The 12,282-nt window shown below is 35.3% G+C and overlaps 2 protein-coding genes across 4 annotated transcripts in view; both read right to left on the bottom strand.

The window, feature by feature from the left end:
• The window catches only part of LOC107673933 (elongation factor 1-alpha 1-like), a 12,623-nt gene extending 8,753 nt beyond the window's left edge, over positions 1-3,870 (bottom strand). Inside the window, exons 1-4 of one of the 3 annotated variants that reach the window (XM_016467765.1) lie at positions 3,638-3,870; positions 2,002-2,219; positions 1,727-1,906; positions 1,341-1,637 (exon numbers count right to left, since the gene is read on the bottom strand). In XM_016467765.1, coding sequence (XP_016323251.1) covers positions 1,341-1,637; positions 1,727-1,906; positions 2,002-2,145 — 621 coding nt within the window. In that variant the 5' untranslated portion in view covers positions 2,146-2,219; positions 3,638-3,870. Of the gene's footprint in view, positions 1-1,340; positions 1,638-1,726; positions 1,907-2,001; positions 2,220-3,243; positions 3,519-3,637 lie in introns of those variants that run through there. The other 2 variants (XM_016467764.1, XM_016467766.1) reach the window with 2 other exon arrangements.
• A 326-nt stretch (positions 3,871-4,196) lies between these two features.
• LOC107673875 (sialin-like) lies at positions 4,197-11,931 on the bottom strand. The gene is made up of 11 exons (XM_016467680.1): positions 11,800-11,931; positions 8,780-8,967; positions 7,791-8,024; positions 7,554-7,641; positions 7,383-7,469; positions 7,132-7,250; positions 6,843-7,004; positions 5,964-6,096; positions 5,680-5,827; positions 5,466-5,556; positions 4,197-5,189 (listed from the first exon to the last, which is right to left on the bottom strand). The coding sequence occupies exons 1-11, from the start codon at positions 11,885-11,887 to the stop codon at positions 5,058-5,060; spliced, it is 1,470 nt and encodes a 489-aa protein (XP_016323166.1). The 5' UTR covers positions 11,888-11,931; the 3' UTR covers positions 4,197-5,057.
• Positions 11,932-12,282: the final 351 nt, after the last annotated feature.

The raw sequence follows: 12,282 nt of genomic DNA, 5'->3' as shown, positions 1-12,282 counted from the left end.
GTGTCAGATCCGCGTCATGTTCAGCAGCGGCAGCTCTTAAAGCAGCCAAAATAACCTAATAACCAGCTGCTGTGATGACTGTTAATCAAAGAACAAAAGAAAAAAAGAGGAAATCAGTAACTGTTGTAGCTTTAAGGATTCGTCTATATTTAATTTAGAATTTAGTGTTTGATAACTTTATTCAATTCATGTATATTTCCTACTTGCTGAAGGGCACAGGTAAATATGACATTAATTGTAATGGGTTTATGTTAAGATTATTTTAAGTTCACTTAAATTAGAAGTTGTTTTTGAACAAGTCTCAAGTCTACTAAATGTTAAAATAGATAGCTCTCAATTATACTGTAATGTTGAATGGCTAGTCAATAGTTAAATATTAGGAAAAAGAAAACAATTTCCCAGAGACATCAGTAGTATTCGTATCAGTGATACTCCCCTTCAGTCATGAAAAAAGATGCCATTAAACAAATATTAAAAATGTGTTTATGTTGTTTCTACATTAATTTGAAGATTGAATGTGAAATTATTGCAATATAAAAGTATATTTAAAAGCTGTGTATTAAAAAAAATGTTATGTGGAATTAATCGCAATTAATTTCAGAAAAAATACGCAATTAATTAGTTATTTTTTTAATCAATTGACAGCACTAGTTTTTTTTAAATCTCCAAGCTTGCTGTGCTTGTTTGTAAGGCTGCACAATATGACCAACATTCTTGTGATTATATATTAATATGACCAATAATAATTATTACTGCAATCAATATTTTGATATTTTGATTATAACTAAATAAAAATATTCAACAAAATAAGAAATACCACACTGTAATATTTCACAGCAAAAAAAAAAGAAATATTAAAATAATTGTATTTTACGGCAGATCTGTAACATTACAATACTAGTGTTTATGGCTGTTTTCATTTCACAATTTTCAAACGTTCAAACAACAAGCTTTTATTTTGGTGGAAAACCACAGGAAGCCCTTAAATCTTCTCTTCTGTTGTCAACAGATGGTTCATAAAATTTTGGGAAGATGATTAGCACATGTTGTGTTCCCAAATACACGTTATAAAGCAACCTAAACAGCATTTGTGTGAAGCAAAATTCACTGCAAACCAAACCACTGAGACACTAAGAACACTGAATCATGATGAACTGCATGTGTGTAAATGAACACAGTGCTGCATTTCACTCTGAAACACGCAGTGCGTATATTGATTTAAATAAAACATTCCTTTTCGATTTGATAATTGCACTAAGCCATATCACAATTTCTGTTATATTTTCATTAATCGTGTAGCCTTAACGGAAACAATACTTTATTTCCCCTGTCATACTTACATTGGGACTGGCCTCAAGCATGTTATCTCCATTCCAGCCAGAGATGGGCACGAATGCTACTGTGTCAGGATTATAGCCAATCTTCTTGATGTAGGTGCTGACTTCCTTCACAATTTCCTCATAACGCTTCTGGCTGTAACTGGGTTCAGTGGAATCCATCTTGTTGACACCCACAATCAGCTGCTTTACACCCAATGTGTAGGCCAGAAGCGCATGCTCTCTGGTCTGACCGTTCTTCGAGATTCCAGCTTCAAACTCTCCGACACCTGCCGCTACAATCAGCACGGCACAATCCGCCTGAGGTTCAGAAAAAACGTAAGGAATTCTTAATTTTTTTCTAAATAGCAGCAACTCAAATATATTTGTGTGCCTGTTAAGTTCCTAACCTGTGAGGTTCCAGTGATCATGTTTTTGATGAAGTCCCTGTGTCCTGGAGCATCAATGATGGTGACATAATATTTGCTGGTCTCAAACTTCCACAGGGAGATGTCAATGGTGATTCCTCTCTCTCTTTCTGCTTTAAGCTTGTCCAGCACCCAGGCGTACTTGAAAGAGCCTTTTCCCATCTAGGAGTGAGACACATATACATTCTATTATATAACAGCTTGAAATAGTTTGTAATCATATATTAATTTAAATGTCGCCAATATCTCCATCATACCTCTGCAGCCTCTTTCTCAAACTTCTCAATTGTTCGCTTGTCAATCCCACCACACTTGTAGATGAGGTGGCCAGTCGTGGTGGACTTTCCGGAGTCCACATGGCCGATGACCACAATGTTGATGTGGAGCTTCTCCTTTCCCATGGCTGATTGCTTTATTTAAAGTGCCAATGTAACTGTAAAGCTTTACACAGACACCAACAGTCACTGTGCAAATTCTATAAAAGACAAACTACGTTAAACACATGTTCCCTTGCTAGAGGATGCTTTTTATCCAATTTTAAATCCACTAATTCCAGGATCTTAAGAAGTGGCCATTTAAACACAAGCACTGTTCGTCAGTAGATCCGATGATACAGTACTTGCATGTATTCACACCCATGTCTCCCCAAACCCGTATGACTTTTATTCTATGGAATATTATAGGAGAAATTTGAAGAATATTTTGGCCATTCTTTTCCACTGAATGAAAATGAATGGTGACTGAGGATGTAAGGCCTCAAAAAGGATGTAAAATCATATTGGACAAGAACGCAGGAAATCTGGTTAAACAATGACAGAAATCTCATTTTTGGGAGTAATTCTCTCAGAATGACCTATGCAAATACTAGCTAAGCAATGTCTATGGCTCCCTGTGACTGCAGATTTGAAATGTCTCATCATTTGTTTATCACTCAATGAACACCCAAAGAAATGCAGACAAAGAAATTTGTTTAACAAATATGGTATTCACTATGCCATCTTTTTTTCAACCTTCAGACCAGCACTAAGTTTATCCTTTCGGGCTGTTAAGGCTTCTAGTTCTGCCAAATAATTAGCAATGTTTTAACAGACTGGGCATGCCTTCCTTCATGCTTGGTACATCTTTGTCCTGCAGACCTCCATTTTGTAAAGATTTGCCTACTGATTTAAAAGACTGGCAGCCATTTGTGAGCCCTCATGTATCCAATATTTTCAAAAGAAAAACAATAAAGATATTGCAACAGCTGGTTAAGCTAGAATTGATATTCCATTCTAAGCTAGTGCATTAAGATTTGGCTGCATCATGAACCCAATGTCTATGATTATTGTATCAGCATAATTTTCATTGAGCTGTAAGGTGTACAAATGAGTAATTCCTCAGGGACAGAATTCAAAGACGTTCCTTAAAGCAAGAGCCGGACTGCCATTGGTGTAAGGAAGCTAATTCCCAGCTTAATTTGAGAGGTTAACAGAAGGGCTATTCTTGTTAAGGGTACCTACCTAACACAGACGCATTCTTTAAAAAGGGCTCTACATTATTCCTGTGTCGCATCAGCCTCACATGACTTCAGAAAGCTATTCCTTTCGGTGTTAATTTGCTCAAAAACACTGCAATATTACTCGTCTAGAATAGATCAGCAGGCGACGGAGGTCTTTCAGATGTCTAGGGGATTTAACAGTGCAATCCCTTCCCCTGCAGCTGCCGCCATGTTCTCCCATTCCCAGACTATCTAGCGCAATGTCGAATACAAACATCAGTAAGGTCTTACAAGCGACAACTATTTAGAAAACATAAATATCGACAGAAGATCTTCATTTCTAATTACAGACTCGTTTGCTGGGTTTATTTTTTGAATACGCAGATAAAGATGCGTGTGAATGTGCGGTACTGTACCTGCGCGTGTGCTCGGGATACTGGAACGGTGCTGAAGAGGCTGAGCGCGGCGCGGCGCGTCTGATCTTCTTATAATACAGACCCGACGAACGCGACTGCGCATGCGCAGACGAGCGCGACATTGCTGCCTACATCAGTCACTGAGGATGCTTGAGGTCAGACGACTATTATTAAGAAACAGCTAAATAAAATGTAGAATTGACGGACGGGAAAGTAAATTTGAGTTTATTCTGCGAACGCATTTGCTTTAAACCAACGTGTCAGGTGCACACAACCTGCTGCTGCGATGGTTTCAAAGGTGACGCAATTAATTATTCGACGAAAATGTTGGTCTCAAGTAGAATTAAAAAAAAAAAAAAAAAAGAGATTCGACGAAAATTTTTGTCTCAAGTAGAAATAAAAAAAAAAAAAAAAAAAGAGGTCCAAGCTGAATTTATAAATAAATAAATGCACGTCAAGTAAATAAATGACTGATAATTTTATTAGATATTTGACAGGCGTTGATGCATGTTTTGTAGCATCTTGGCATTGACAGATTTTGCAATATAGTGTTTACACGGATTTATTCATTTTGTTTCACATAGTAGCCTAGCGATTGCACAAAACAGAATGAAATAGAAAATGTAAACATAAATCAGTTATAGTGTACAAAAAAAGTCTAAAACACAACAACCAGACATGATTTAAACGATACTTCCCCGTAAGGCTTGTTGCTTGAGCATGGGTAGCCTAAGGCATGTTGTGCTAATCATAGGCCTACAATAAAGCATATTTCATTGGGACGTTAATCGCAAAATATTCCAATTCCTTAACGATTAGTTTATTAGAGTTGAGGAAAATGCCATTTTTGATTAGTTTTTTGTTGCCAAACGATGAGATTATTTCAGTTTTCAACAGAACAGATTTAGCAAATCAGAAATAAAATTGATATAGTTCTTACTACTGTGTTACAGCGACACAGGGTTAATTTGCGGTTTTGTAAGTGAGTCAGATTAATTCAGTAACTGTTGATTCACACAGGGTTTCATTCACTAAACAGACTCGGCTCACAAGAGTGAATTATACTACAGTGGTAGTGTGATCAAAACTTTTACCTCCTTACCATGGCTGGATGTACCATAAAGATATATGTTTATTATTCCCTTCATTATCGCACCTTTGTTTAAAAAAAATAAATTAAAATACAATTAAAAAAAAAATTGTCTGTAAAAACTACTGACATGTATAACAAATACAGATATTACCAATAAAAAAATACCAAAAATCATGGTGTTTGTTGGTATGCTTAAAAAACAACAACATTGGATTGTGCAATATTCATTAGTTTGCACACCATATGTAACTACTACTAAGATCTCTATAGAATTTACAATAGGTTCATCCCTTCGGCCTTTTGGAAATGGCTAATGGTTGACGTGTTTCATCGAATGTGTATTCTCTGGACAGCCCAAGGCTGGAGTGTGCCCTTGCCAAACATTGTGAAGAAAACAGCTCCAAATATATTGATTGCTGCAGAGATGTAGAAGACAATTTGCCACTCTGGAATGGTGTTCTAGATAAAAACAAAATATTTAAGTATTTGTTACTTCATCACAAATGTGAAAAAAAAGGATTTCTCTTGAAAATAAGCATTTAATGTTTGCATTTATGCATAACAAACATATGACTGTCCACACTTCAGTGACAGGCGTAGTATTAAAATAAATAAATTACTCTCTTACAGCACCTTTCTTAATTTTTTTGCAGCACATGTCACAATGTAATGTAGTCTTTACATAAAGATAAAATATTTTACATTTATACTTAAATGCAATAAATTATAACTTACAGATTTGGTCAGAGATCTTGCTATTACAGGACCCACCATGCCAGGTATAGTGGCAAATGAGTTTGTGATCCCAAGCAATATCCCAGCATATCTGTGAAGAAAAAAAGAAAAGAAAACATTTGATACATTTATATATGAAAGTAAAGGGGTTTCATGCATGCACAGTCCTAAACCATAAAACTTGTATGATTGCCAATAAAAAGCCTTGTCTTACGAGGGAGCAATGTCCAAATGGTTGATGTTAAATCCAGAGGCTGAAACGCCCCCTAGAGAGGAAGAGAGGGTGAGGAAGGCTATAGCCAAGACATAGTTACAGCCAGTGTAGCCAGCAGCCACGAGGAAGACGGCTGGTCCCACCATTCCTGGACACATTCAAAACAGACACACTGATTTACTCAAAGCATTAACAGACTTCACACCACCAGTTCAATCATCCCATCAATATTTTTTCAAATGAGCACTGTTCGGCATTAAAACTAAGTAGAAAGAATTCCTTACCTACTATAGTGAATGCCTTACGCACAATTACAGTGCGGATAAGGTATTTCTCTCTCAGGAGGTCTGCCAGCTGTCCACCCAGCAAAGCCAGCAACCAACAACCAAGGTAGGGCAAAGCCGAGAGCATTCCATTCTGAGAATGACACTGAGTTCACACACTAAACGGCAAAGGGGCCTTATGATGAGAGTCAATGATCATTCTCAGATGACCTATTTGTATATTAAACACACTACTGTTCAAAAGTTTGTGGTAGGTACTTTCTTTTTAAAGAAATCAATACTTTTATTTAGCAATGATGCATCAAACTGATCAAAAGTGACAGTGAGGATAATGTTAGAAAATATTTTTATTTAAAATGAGTGTTATTCTTTTGAACTTTCTATTCATCAAAGAGTTTGCACAAAAAAATGTTGAACTACAAATCAGCATATTAGAAAGATTTCTGAAAGATCATGTGCTGCTGAAAATTCAGCTTTGCTATCACAGGAATAAATTATGTTTTAAAATAAATTAAAACAGAAAATAGTTATTTTATACTGTAATAATTTTTAGAATATTGAATATGACTGTTTTTACTGTATTTTGATCAAACAAATGCAGTCTTGGCAAGCATAAGAGATTTCTTTCATATAGATAGAGATAGATAGATAGATAGATAGATAGATAGATATGAACTCTTACCAACCTCTACATGGAAAACAATTTTTATTTTGGAAGATGAAGATAAGTCAAAGTAAAAAAGATAATAAATATCACAAATGTATAATAATCTTCATCATTAGCTTACAAAGCATTCAAAACATTAAAATACATTTGGTAAAAATACAAATTCTGATCATTAAAAAACAAAAGACGTGTCAGCCCTGCTTTGCACTCACCTGCTGGATGCTGAATCCGAGTATATCATTCATGTAGGTGGGTAAGAGAGTCAGCAGAGTGTAAAATGTCCAGTTGTAAGAGAAGTGTGCCACAACTATGGCCCATAATGGCAAAGACTTGAGAATTGATGTCCATGGGATGTAATCTGTGGTTGGGGACAGCTGCAGCAGGAAATGGCACATTTTAACACAAACAAACAATTAACAAGTCAAACATTATCTGGTTTGAGAAAAAAAAAAAATCAACTTAAAGACAGACACTGGGTGATATCACTGTAACGTTGCCTACTTCATTTTTTAAAGATGCCATTATGTAGGTCTTCTCATCCTCTGATATCCTTTTGTGTAAACTGGGACTGTTACTGACAAAGTAAGCCCAAAGGACAAACCAAAGAAGTCCAACAGCTCCTATGATTTGTAAACAAACCAAATAAAGTGCATTTAGAGTGTACTAAGAGGAAAGTCTGTGAAAGCATCTTTAGCCTTACATTTTATGCTGCACACAGTTCACCTTTAAATGCGTAGTATAATGAAACTTACCAAATATATAAAAGACATAAGTCCAGTCTAGGTAAAAACATATCTGGCCAGACAGAGGAAGGGCTACTACAGTTCCCAGCTGAGCACCTGTAAGCGGAAAGGAAAAAAAAAGAAATAATAGTACAAATACACAAAAACTTGAGTAGATTGTTATAAATCAAACCAGGGCACCTGTGTAAGAGATAGTGAGTAGTCGACTTCTCTCCAGAGGTGGTGCCCATGATGCCCACATCGCATGCATAGCAGGATATGACACTCCCTGAAAGCACAAGAATAACCTTTTAAGACTTTTATTTTCCTAAATGAATAACACCTATATCATCTAAGGCAACACTGAAACATTGACTTGCAAATTACAAAAACAGAAAGTACTAAATCCATATGGTAGGTAATGAGTTTTGAAGTTACCTCCCCAATGCCTTCCAACACCCTGACAGCGATGAGGTAGCCAGCTCCCAGATCAGCGGCTACTGGAGTCAGCAGGGTGAAGATCACAGTGCAAAGGATGCCGATACCAAAGAGCCACTTGGCACCATACTTACGTGCCAAGTAGCCACCTGGTATCTGAGTAAGTATGTATCCGTAGAAAAAAGAGCCCAGGATCCAGCCCTGAGTCTCTGAATCCCAGTCATACACACTGGCCTGTTAAGACATTGAACTAAATATGTGACCCTGGAGCACAAAACCAGCCTTAAGTCGCTGGGGTATATAGCCAAATAGCAATAGCCAAAAAAACATTGTATGGGTCAAAATTATCGATTTTTCTTTTATGCCAAAACTCATTAGGATATGAAATAAAGATCATGTTCCATGAAGATATTTTGTAAATTTCCAACCGTAAATATATAAAAACTTAATTTTTGATTAGTAATATGCATTGCTAAGGACTTCATTTGGACAACTTTAAAGGCGATTTTCTCAGTATTTTGATTTTTTTTGCACCCTCAGATTCCAGATTTTCAAATAGCTGTATCTCGGCCAAATATTATTCTATCCTAACAAACCATACATCAATGGAAAGCTTATTTATTCAGCTTTCAGATATATAATTGACCCTTATGACTGGTTTTGTGGTCCAGGGTCACATATGATAATGCTTCTGAAATCTCATGCTTGGGCCTAAATTATTCAAAATGCGCACTATGACTGTACATTAAAAAACTGTAAAAACTCTTTTCATTTCAAAATGAGTTTGAGAAATATGTGACATTGTTAAAAAAAAAGTATTTATTTAAATTTGAAATATTTTTTTTAATAAATTGAAAGAAATTTAACTTACCTTGATTAAATATGGAAATGCATAAAAATGCAAATTATTGATTTAAAAAAAAAAAATTATTATAAAACAAGAGGAGTTTGCATATGTAATATGTGAGACAATAAGTAGATGCTCTTACAGTGTGATTGTGTTTGGGCACTGGGATGCTATGATGAGGGCAGACGGAGGAACTGTTGTTGACGCTGGACCTGTTTTTCAGCATGTCCACCATTGCCACACTAAGGTTCACCCTGAGGGCATATGCCACAAAGAAGCCATAACAGGACAAAAAGGCCAAGCCGTATCGTGAGGAGCAGCAAGCAGGAGCTGGAAGAACAAACAGAAGATATCCTTGTCAACCGAATTAAAGGATTCTCCCAAAATGGCAGTCATCATTTACTCACACTCACGTTGTTCCAAACCTTTAGGACTTTTTGTAACTGAGTTGTAAATCCGAATTGTCAATTTAATGTGGTGAGATAAAAAACACCTTTCACAGCATGCCACACCCAAAACATGCAATGCGTCCAGTGTACTCTTAATTACGAGAAAAAGACACTCTTCCAGACTGAATCATTCACAAAGAAGCACGATCTTACAGGTCTGAATCAGTCTGCTGAATTGTTCACTCATTGAACACACTGAATTAGCTCCTGAATCTTTTTATAACCTTTAAACCCTTGTGCGCTCCTCATTTGGGAGTCAAAAGTGACCGGACACCTGAAATTTAACTTTTTTTTTCTTCAGTAAAATCAATTAATATATTTTTGTTCAATAATATTTTTTCTTTTGTATTTTAAGAGAATGTTATGGTACTAATTAATATGTATGCACTAATTATGATAAATTTTTCCCATTGAAAATAGTACAACATTTGTTTTTTCTAACTTTGTACAATTATTTTTCAATTAATGCAGTATTTCAGATTAAAATAGAGACTAGGCCTTCAAAATCCAATTTTTGAAGGCAGAATAGCACCTCCTGGTGAGAGCAAAAAAAAAAGAAAAAACTAATTTCATGGTGTAACCAATAGATTCCTGTATAGGACTCTATAGAGAGGCTTGTGAATTGTGAGGCTTGGGATTATAGTTGTTTTTATACATAATTGTTTACTTTTATTAGGTTGTGGATTTAAATGTATATTAAGGCATTCTCAAAGACTACTTTTTGTCAAGGTTTATTATTTTTTGTTGTTTTCTGTCACCGATGGAGTTTTGGTTCCTTGCCGCTTTCGCCTCTGGCTTGCTTAGTTGGGGACACTTCATTTCCAGCGATACCGTTGACTTGATTGCAAAGATACTATTTAAACTGAGCTGGATGTTGACATCACTGAATTCAATGATGAACTGTCTTTAACTGAAAAATGAGTGTTTACTATTGTCATTTTGCATTATTGACACACTATTTTCCTAATTAATGCTGTTCAGTTGCTTTGACACAATCTGTATTGTTAAAAGCGCTATATAAATAAAGGTGACTTGACTTGACTTTAAATGTTGATTTTTTGAAGTGTAGGTTTTTGCATTATTATTACTACATTCAAACCTGAACACAGAAAGCATTTTGATACACAAAACATTAAAATTCTATAAAAATGTAACAAAAATTAACAGGAATGCTTTATCAGAGCTTAATCCTTCTGGGTCTGATCTGATTTTAACCTCTTATTTCAGTCTTCTGACTCATTTTGGCTATTTGGTTATAGCCATACCAATTCATTTGAGTATGTATAATTCTGTATGTGTGTGTCTGTGAGTGGATGTATCTGTTTTACACTCTTGATGTTTTAGAGTGTAACCCCTTCCTTGCTGTCCACTTTTTTACTGCATTGTAGTTGAATTATTGATTTTATTTTACATATTTGCAGTGTTACAGTCACACCAATTCATAGGTGTGTGTACAAGTCTGTGTCCGCGTGTGTGTGAGTTGGTGTGTTGATTTTGCACTCTAGATGTTTTAGAGTTTTTTCTGCATTGTGGGGGATTTGTAGATTGTACACACAAACATTTTCTTTATTTTCAATTTTTTTCCCCCGTTTCCCATTAATTTCCTATGGTCGGTCATTTTTGACCGAAGACCATGTGTGAGACTATTTTTTTTACGACCACTTAGCTTTTTCGAATCATGCCCTCAATTTTTTTTTGTGTGTGCACATACCAAGTGCCATAAAAATCACCAAGTTTCATACCATCCTGGTGAAGCTACGATTTTAAAAAATTTAAATTGTAAAATTCTCCGGTCAGAAGTGAGCGAAGACCACACAAGGGTTAAAACCACTTTAAATAACAGACATTGTCATTGTTATACACAAACACAATAAATTAAATCAGCCTGAATTGAAAGAGAAATTAAAATATTTTAAAAATATGAACAAAATAATTACTTACAAATCCTAAAATAAATTCATGAGCAAAGTATAACATAAATTAAATTAAACTTAAGGGGTTAATCAATATATATTGCATATACCTGTACATTTCTGATGTCTTTCTTAAAGACTGAAAATACATTTTAATTCAAATCATTTACTTATTGAACTACACGTTATGATTTTGTTCGATAGATTCCTAAATCTGTATCATTACTGACACATTGTTCACAAAACATGTATTACATTTTTAAATAATAATAATAAATAAATCATATTGTAACAAAAGATTAAGACATCTGAAATTAACATATTATGATTTTACAGTTATAATTAGAGTTACTATAGTATAGTATCAGGAGGAAACAAGTTATGACAGTATATTTGTAGGGCCGCTACCTGCATGACCAATGCTCTTCCTCCTTCACGTGCCTGTATGTTTTGAAAAAGCTCTTGAATTATTCATGTAGACTGCATCAAATGCTGCGTCAATTAAATCACACTGACTCAACTAAAGAGACGAAGTCTGCACTTTTGGGATGATTGAATAACTGAGACATCTTATGAATACTATAAACCAATAAGGAATTTCTCAACACGAGCTGTTCTAGCAAGTTTACAATGCAGCTGAAGATTGTCAGTTAAGCACAACTATTACAACTTAATTTTCAAATGTATTATTATTTTGTAAGTACTAATATTATAGCACGGATGGTACCAGCGGACTTTTTACGTGACGTTGTAAAACTGCATAAATACATAAAAGGCATTCATAGTTAATGCCCGGATACCTTTCTGAATGTCTCCGGTGTCTTTCCGGCGCAGTAAAGGCTGGACATGATCTTCAGTTTCTGAGTCTGACGCTGAATGCTCCATCATCTTCAGCGGCTGCTCTCCTCTCCGGCCGTCTGACCAGAAACACAACACACTCTGAATGCGGAACCCGTGTTTTACCGTCAGCAAAAATACATACCACAATAAAAGTCCCGTGGTCACCAGCAGACCTCTACTGATTGTAGAGGTAAAATTTTTTTTTATATAATTCTCTTCTGCTCACCAAGCCTGCATTTATTTGATCCAAAATACAGCAAAAACTGTAATATTGTGAAATATTTGTACTATTTAAAATAACTGCGTTCTATTTGAATATATTTTAAAATGTAATTTATTCCTGTGATTTCAAAGCATCATTATTCCAGCCTTCAATGTCACATGCTCCTTCAGAAATCATTCGAATATTCTGATTTGCTGCTCAAAAAACATTTATTTATGAT

The sequence above is a fragment of the Sinocyclocheilus anshuiensis genome, unplaced genomic scaffold (assembly GCF_001515605.1).
Source record: "Sinocyclocheilus anshuiensis isolate Anshui unplaced genomic scaffold, SAMN03320099.WGS_v1.1 scaffold292, whole genome shotgun sequence".
NCBI lineage: Eukaryota > Metazoa > Chordata > Actinopteri > Cypriniformes > Cyprinidae > Sinocyclocheilus > Sinocyclocheilus anshuiensis.
The sequence above is the reverse complement of the archived record's forward strand: the minus strand, read 5'-3'. Positions and strand labels throughout refer to the sequence as shown.